Source organism: Amia ocellicauda, chromosome 7 (assembly GCF_036373705.1).
Source record: "Amia ocellicauda isolate fAmiCal2 chromosome 7, fAmiCal2.hap1, whole genome shotgun sequence".
NCBI lineage: Eukaryota > Metazoa > Chordata > Actinopteri > Amiiformes > Amiidae > Amia > Amia ocellicauda.
In genome coordinates, this window is record NC_089856.1 from 43007921 (window position 1) to 43016797 (window position 8877).

The following is an 8877-nucleotide window of genomic DNA, read 5'->3' on the forward strand; positions in this document are numbered from 1 at the left end:
CGTGGAAGGCAAATAATGTAAGATGTTGTTTCATGCACTTTTAACATCAGTGTGTGTGTTACCGTACACATGCACCTATAGCTCATCTCGGGGTTAGACACTGTCTCCAGCACCTATTCAAAGAAAACTCCGGCGAATCAATCAGTGGTTGTAAAGCCAAGTCAGATGGAAGAGACCAGGCAACCGATACACAGAGAGAAAAAACGCCTCTTGTCTATTGGCTGGGGGTCTACGCTGTATTTTGATGCAACATCCTGTGGGGAAAATCTGCAGCCGACGCGCAGAGAAGCGGACTCAGTGCCCTGCAGGTGGTGCCTTCCCAGTTTCCTCCAGCCAGCCGAGGGGAAGCACCGCACCGCACCGCCCCGCAGCGCCCCGGAGCATCTCCGCGCAGAGCCCCCGCACACCCGCATTTCAATCTGCGTCGTTTCATTATAGATCACTTCTCATGCACCCGTGCTAGTTTGTATGTGTTATTTCTTACAGTGGATCATACTCTGTTTTTTATACATTTACTTTTTTATTAGTATCACTGGTGATTCTCAACGACTCCCTCCTGACATTATTAAAGATATAAAGCAACTGTCCGACAGAAAGTGATTAAGGTTCATCGTTTACTCCAGAAAGAAAGAGAATGCAGTAAGGAGAGGGAGAGAGAGAGAGCGAGAGAGAGAGAGAGAGAGAGAGAGAGAGAGAGAGAGAGAGAGAAACTACCCGGCGGACAGTAAGAGGCTCTCTCTCCAGACTGGCACAGGAGCTCGTTGGCTACAGATACTCCCGCACAGACCGGAGTGGCACCTCTGTGCGGCTGCGGACGCGTCAGGTGGATAGTCCGCCATCGTTTCATTTCTCTGGCTTTGGGATTGGCACTTGACCGGGGTTTGGATTCTCCACCTGCCCGAGAAGATGGATTTGCGGTGGGCTTTCTTCTTTTCCTTTCTCGCTGTCCCGATTGTCGGGGACACCAGCAGCAACAAAGCCCGGAGTTGCTCGGACGTCCGGCACTTCTACAGCGGCAAAGGCTTCCCCTTGAGCGGGGTCCCCCAGACCGAGATCTCGGGTAAGAGGAAGGGTCCTAGATCTGCTCATAGGAAATGCACTTCTGGGGCTGTTTGTATCGTATTTCTGATGGATATAAATCGTGACATTTAATAAGAAACACCCTCACACAACTTAAGACTGACAAGAATAGCACTCATTAAAACAGACCGCTATCCTTCAGTATAAACACAAATATCATGCCATACAGAAGGTCTGTTTAAGTGATCTCATATTTGTGGAGATTGAGTCAGTATCTCTATTTCTCTTTATATCCTAACTTAATGACATGCACTTTTATTGCTGATGGTCGGCGTCGTCTAATTAGTTAATGCTGTGACAATGATGCAGGCACATGCTGTCATATAAAAGGCACTTTTATTAAACAAATACACCGTCTGAGAAGAAAGTCCAGAGAAGACTTTATACTGTATTTATTGACTGTGCGTGAACAGACCACAGTCGCATTGATGATGACAATATTGGAAAACGATCATTTTGAAGAAAGGTATATTCAGCTATTCATCTATAGGCAATGCTGTTGGCTATAAAGTTTGTATCCTGTCAGCTTGCACTGACTGTAAACTAAAACGTGTAAAGAAATTGTGCTGTAACCTAAAAATCTGGTTCACATATGAAAACATACAAATACATAAATAATCTGATTAAGTGATATATATATATATATATATATATATATATATATATATATATATATATATATACACACACACACACACATTGATTTACATACAGAGAGAGAGAGAGAGAGAGAGAGAGAGAGAGAGAGAGAGAGAGGGACCTTACGTATCCCTTTAACCGTCATGTAGATATTTTAAATATTTTTCAATGTAAGAATATAGTCCAAATCCACGATGTGAATAGATACTATGTGGGCTCAGTGCCTTTCTCTTGTGCAGTTAGGTTATTATATAATGTGTTGCAGCGGTTGAACACATCTGCTTTTCCCACACCTGTGTAACAGAGCATGTATGTGTCCTGACCCTGTGCTGGTCGCTCATATGTAACATCCCACCGAGGAAAGGGCTGCTCAGGCTTTTGTCTGTAAGTGAGGAGGCTGCAGACGGTCTGCCAGATACATGTTGCAGCGCAGCCGGCGCAGCTGTGCCACTGAACACTGTGTTGCAAAGACACGTTGTGTTCAAAGAAGGGTTGAAAGAAACGGGTGCTATGGGAAGGTGACATTGTAGCTTTCTAATGAAGTAAACACAGTCTAATTCCACTCCTATCATAAACGTTTTAAATATTATTATTATTACTATTATTGTTGTTGTTATTAATACATCAGTTGAAACATATTCAAATTAAGCCATATTCCTCATAAAGTCTTGACATCCTCTTAGTATTACACAAATAGTGCTTTCCACAAGTCCAATATTTAAAATCTACACAATTTGAAGAAAAAAAACATCAATCTATCTTTAACCTAGTAATGAATACTTTTCTTTAACTAGTATGTGCTAGTTTACAGGAAGTAGGGAGAGGTAAAAAAAAGAATGGACAGTTCAAACCCTGTAGTTACTCTTTGTGGGGGGAAAAGAGTATATTGTAGCAGAAAACTGCAAGCAGCGTTTTTTTTTGTTTACCACGTTTTCGTTACCACTACAGAGCATCACAGACATCTTCTGTGCCTTTCCACTTAATGTGTGTGATTTCCATGGGCTGGAAAGATCCCTCTCTGCTGGCTAATTAACATTAACAAGCATATACATTTGGAGACGTCAGCACACTTGCTTATATTTACAGTTACAGCTACAGATACGAATGTGATTATAGTGGTGCCTGGTTAATAGGTGGCGGAGTTGTCACAGAAAAAACTACTGAGGTTCACAGAATATACGAAAGGATCATGTCCCCAGATTCTATAATTAAAAGGTGTATGTCATGGCAAAAGTAAAGGATTTAATTGGGCCAATTGCACTTAATTCTTGCACTGTAAACACCTGGGAAGTCATCTGAGGGAATGATGCATCTTTTAATTTTTTATATTAAACCAGTGTGCCAATTTCATAAATCGTCATTCCTAGCGGATTGATGCAGTGTCTCAGTTGCTGGGAACATAGGAGCAGATGTGTGGCGTGTGAACTTTAGCCAACGCCTGACCCAGGGATTGTGAAAGTGCCTCCCAGAGACTGTGCATGTTTATAACTGCAGCGGACAGCTAAAGAAGAACATTAGTACAGATGCCTTTAGCAAAACTCATGTTTAAACACTATGCAGTTGAGGCCAGGTCTCATAAAAGTAGTCTGCCCTTAGGCAAGTATACCTTAGTAAGTTATAGGATGTTTGCACTTTTAATATAGTTACACTGTGGTTTTACTACACATTTACAGCAGTTTCTTATCGTTCCAATGTGCGTCCAGTGTGCTGTACACACTGGACCATGGGACTTCCATAATATGCCACAATACATGTGTTTTTAAGGCATGTTTACTGTAGTACCCCAAGGTTTACTCATGGTTGAGTGTAGTAAGGCACAGGGCATGGAAAATCGGGGTGAAGCTATACCATCAACATGTTTAAAGCAAGAACATCCAAAGGCAAATATACAAAGGTAAACTTTCATAAGGCAGTGACTTGAAATTCTGACTGGAAAGTATGGAGTGCCCAAGCTCTGTGAAAAAACAGTTCATTTGTGCCGAGAGGAGGAGGAGGACTTGGAAGTTTAAGGGTGGTGTGTTGAACTCTGAAAAGCGTTGTGTTTGAGGGGATAGTCACTCTCACTAATTCCAGCTGATTGATCATAAAATGGGTGTTTTCTAAATATCAATATTGTGAAAACTTAAGACTGGGGGTCAATAAAACCTGGTAGACAGATCAATGGAAGAATGGTGGACGCGTTCTAATGGACAACTGCGGTGCGTGTTTTAAGGTGGATCAATGTGAGGACCATGTGTGTGTTATGATTTACATGTGAGGCAGGACACAGCCTGAATAAAGCAGAATAGTGTAGAAGAGGATGATATGATGCCAAATTCCACTGCTCCATGGCGCAGTTTGCACGATGCATTAAAAACAGAACTGCCAACTAACTTATGTAGCATCCTTTATATATACACACATGCGTCTGTTGTGTGGCAGACTTGATTACATTTTCATCCTTGAGGATTAGCCGTGTTTCCAGCACAGTTGAACAGATATTCATTACTTCCTCAGTGTGATACAGTAACTTGTGACTGCAATCAATCACACCCTGTTTCCACAAGCAACATCCATGAAAAACAGCAGACATCCCATGCTGTACAGCAGCCAAAACATCTGAAGGAGCTGCCGTTCCTTTTGTTCCCCCCCCTATTGTCTTTCTTTAATTTAGGAGAGCGCTGCAGAGATAGAAAAAGAGTGAGTGCAAGGCTTTTATCAGTGTCTGGTACAAGTAATGTACTTAAACATAAGGAGTTACCAGAGATTATGGTGTGTAATCTCCGGTAATTCCCTCTCCTTGGTATTAGTGGTTCAACAGAAAGTGGTTCAACCATTTGCACTTCAGGAATTTGCATTATTAATTATGCAACATATTTAATCAAGTTAGTTCAACATCTTAATCAGATGCCAGAGTCAATTAACCTAATCTATAGATACAGCATTACATTAAAAAAATAAATAATTAGTCATGTGTTTTGCAATGTCATGTTCTTTGTTGATTTTACCATAAGTGCGACAGCTATTAAAGTTACTTCTGATAAATTCTCTGGAGAGTCTTTCTTGTCGCCTCCAGACTGAAGCTTAATAGCTGGCTTTTTTAAGGCTCTGATGTTGCTACTGTTGTAATAAGAGAGTGAGAAATCTTATTAAGGCGATGCCAGGAATAAAGCATTGTTAATTTGCATTATTGAAAGCCAGTTAACTGTGCTGAATCAGAGATTATGATGGCTTACTTAAAAAAAAGGCTCATTATTGTCAATCAGTCCTAAGCAATGAAAATATACATGTCCTGGAAACATTTAAAGGTGCTCATCAAATATTAAAGCCTGGCATTATATTTTATTCATCCTCAGGACAGAGTGCTGCTGGATGATGAGAGATTTCGGTTTTTGGGAGTCTCTTACATTTTAGCAGACCGTGAGATTGTGTGCGTGTGTGTGTGTGTGTATGTGTGCCTTCTGGGTTGTTTTGCCCACAGCACAATTGTCATGGAGGGTTTTCTGTGGGCGTGTCTGAATGTCAAAGGCAGGCCCATAAGATATTGCCTGTATTTATCTTTTATAATGCTTAAGTATGAAACGAGAGTCTTTTGTGCATCAAAACATAGTTGAGCTCTTCCTTGGTCTAGCCTGCAGACAGGTTTTCTCCTGAAGCTCTACTGCTCTGTTCTCATACGGGTGACTTTTGGGATGTGCTAGCTGTGAGGGTCGGGCTACCGCGCAACCAGATCCAATGACTGTAGCATCCAACATCTGGGACGGATTTTGTTTGCCTTTCACACATTTGTTTGGCCAAGTGGCACAGATTTTTTAATAAGAACAGAAGAACATAAGAAAGTTAAAAATGAGAGGAGCCCATTCAACCCATCACGCTTGTTTGGTGTCCAACTAAGTGATCCAAGGATCCTATCCAGTCTATTTTTAAATGTTCCCAAATTGTCGCTTCAACCACATCGCTGGGGAGTTTGTTCAGATTGTGACGACTCTCTGTGTGAAGAAATGTCTCCTGTTTTCCGTCTTGAATGCCTTGAAGCCCAATTTCCATTTGTGTCCCCGGGTGCGTGTGTCCCTGCTGATCTGGAAAAGCTCCTCTGGTTTGATGTGGTCGATGCCTTTCATGATTTTGAAGACTTGAATCAAGTCCCCCTGTAGTTACTAGAATAGTCAGTGTTAAAAATAAATACAAAACATTTTAACTGTATTCATACGGTAATAGTAACACTAATATTAAACTAAAGAAAATAATCTTAAATAGTACCAATCGTTTAGAAGACTAACTAAACTACTACCCACTGAACCCTGCTCAGAGGTCAGAGAGAAAGGAGAAACAATACAGCAAGTAGGCAATTGGAAAACGATTAACAACACACATTTGTTGGTACACATTTAATTTTCTAACACACAAGCATACATGAAACAACGTCTTATTTTCTTAAGCAGTTTCAGTCCTTTCTCCACAAATAAGCATTTCCCAAACATATGCTTGTGAGCATAAATAAATGGTCAATTTCTTTCTGATGTTTTTCCCTCTGCCTCCTGATTTTCCTCATCTCTGCCTAGATTTGTTTTCCATTGTGGACTCATGTGATGCGCTGGTTCTGTCTGATTTACGCAATCTTGCTTAACTAGGATGTGTCATAATCCAAATATAGCGATTGACAATCCAGGTTATATAAAATCTCTGCGAACATGGTGAAATGGTTGGCGCATTGAAACTTGGTCAAATGATCCCGCCTCCATCGCCAGCTGTAAGGGGCTTTTGTTGAGAAACAACAGAAAGGGCCTTTTCAACCTTTATTGTAAATATCCGGCATATGATACCATTGAATGAGTACAACCAAAGAGGATTATTCACATGCACCTCAGAGGGAAAGAGATCTCTGTGTTTCACTGTGGTATTTCTGCAGACATTCCCTATTTAACCCTGTTAGTGCCATTACACTATAATGCAAGTGATAAATAAGTGTTGTCCCAGAACTGAGAATAGAGCAAATGAGTGTGAACCTGCATCGATCAGGATCTGAAGATACTGCATGAAGATTAATACAAAAGCCCCCACTCGTGTGACAGAAATACACTGGCTTTGCTAATTAATTAATTCTACAGCTTGCTATATTTGTACCCATGACCCCATGTCTCCAACAGACAACCCCGCTGTGTACGATTAAAAGTGTACCTCTTTAAATTCAGCCGGTTCACCAGTGATTAGCCAGCATTGATTTTTAAAGTGAATGTCTTTTTGGCTGTCAGACAGCGAAGAGGCCGACTTAAATGATTTTCCACAAGACAATACCTACAAAAGTAAAATCCTTCAAACAGCCATTTAAAACCTATGCATATGTTCCAGATTTATATACATTTTTAATGAATACACCCACACGTCCTTTATCTTTATATCTATAGATCTCTAGCAATCTCTCTTCTTCTTCTTCTTCTTCAGTTGTAGTTAAATGTATTCACAGCCTTCAAGTGAAACATTGGTATTTGGTTATTCAAAAATTGCTCATAAAATTTTGCTTGTGTATCCGTGCTGTCTTTGCAAGGTTTGTTGAACACCGATTCAGCCCACAAAATGCGAAATTTTACAGCTGCGTTAAGACAGGAGGGGGTGTAAACGTATGAATGCCAATCCATAGATTAATACACTTTTTTTTTCTCTCCAAAAAATCCCCAAACAACACTGTGAAGGGTGTGAAAAAGCCCCAGCCTCAGCTGTATACATCTCTCGTATGAAGTGTTGATCTCAGTACAGTCCTTGAGAGAATTAGACCGTGTTCAATTACAGGGAACACAAAGCAGACCACATGGCGTTTGATGTTGTTTAAGAGTACGCACCCATTCAGCGCGCGCAGTCCTCAGAAGTCTCCATTCATTAAGTCAGGACTCCAGGCGGAATTGCAGGGTGGCATGGCTGTAGGGGTCATTTTTTGGGTGCGGGGGAATTCGTGTGGCCTTGAGGTAAAAGGCAGTGACACGTTAGTGGAAGAGACCCTCCCCGGGCGTGTTGTTTTTGTGCTTGCGATTGAGTTTGTACATGCCTCTTTTGCTGACTAATATGACTTTTTTTAAAACCACTTTTTATTCCTGCAGGGCTACTGCGTGTAAAACTTCTCTATGGAAAAGTTGCCTTGTAGCTGAAACCATGATCCCTCACACAGGAACCTGCCACCGATTTCATGTTTTGGCAGTACAAGCTCTGAGTCAGACTGTGTTCCTTGCCCCTGAAGTGTGTCACAGTTTTGTGGTGGTTATAAGTCAGTCAAGATGTGAGAGTATTTTATTATTATTATTGTTTTTCCTTTACGCCATTTAACATTGATGAGAACTTTAGGTCTCTTCTGGGGTATGTTCATATAATATAAATACATATTTGGTAAAAGCCCCCTTTTACTAAAAAGTTAGTGGTACAGTATATTTAAAAGTTGTCTTATTTGAAAACAGATTCTGTTCTGTTTTTAATTTGATATACTTGTGTCTGTGGGTATTTTGTAAATGTCCGTGACTAACAAAAGGTATCAAACGTGGAACTAAATTGCTTACAAGAGAAGAAATGTGTGTTTTTTTTCTTGATCTGCAAGTGGAAATCTTCAAAATGGTAGTCCATAGCAATGTCACTCTCATGTTAAAACAGTAGTTATTAACATTTTTTAAAACGTCTGTGTGCTGCTTCTATATTGACACTGTACTTGGTTTCCGATATATATTGGCCACTCTTGAATTGATTCCAGTGGGCCGTGGTGGGGCAATCTCTGCGTTGGCTGCCATTAAATATGAAATCGATGTCCAACTCTGATCCTTCTCTGCACGAAGCTCGAGCGCAGGGTTGAAGAGGGAGTGTCTCCGTGGCAGGGCCATAGATCAACGTGGCCTTTATATGGAGTTAATTGGATTTACAGTGTGATTTGATCAATCAATGAGCGGTTCATAGAGGCTGTGGAGCCGGTGACAGGATGATAGAATAGGGCCGCGGTGGATCGCAAAGGCAGTCTTTGTTGGAGTGTTATGGGTTGAGGTAGGGTGGGGCGAGTTGGTCTCTTCCCCTTATGGTTTTTCACTGCAAACTTCTGTTAAACACGGTCTCTTATCGTGGAACCACCTGGGAACCCAAACAGTCAGACTTTTTAATAGGTTAGAGGCCTGGAAGAGACCCATCCAGTCTTAAAACATCTACATAAAC

At 41.0% G+C, this 8877-nt stretch overlaps 1 protein-coding gene across 1 annotated transcript in view; it reads left to right on the forward strand.

The window, feature by feature from the left end:
• Positions 1-311: 311 nt before the first annotated feature.
• The window catches only part of LOC136753556 (glypican-1), a 90944-nt gene continuing 82378 nt past the window's right edge, over positions 312-8877 (forward strand). The window contains exon 1 of the mRNA XM_066709778.1: positions 312-1060. Coding sequence (XP_066565875.1) covers positions 907-1060 — 154 coding nt within the window. The 5' untranslated portion in view covers positions 312-906. The remainder of the gene's footprint in view (positions 1061-8877) is intronic.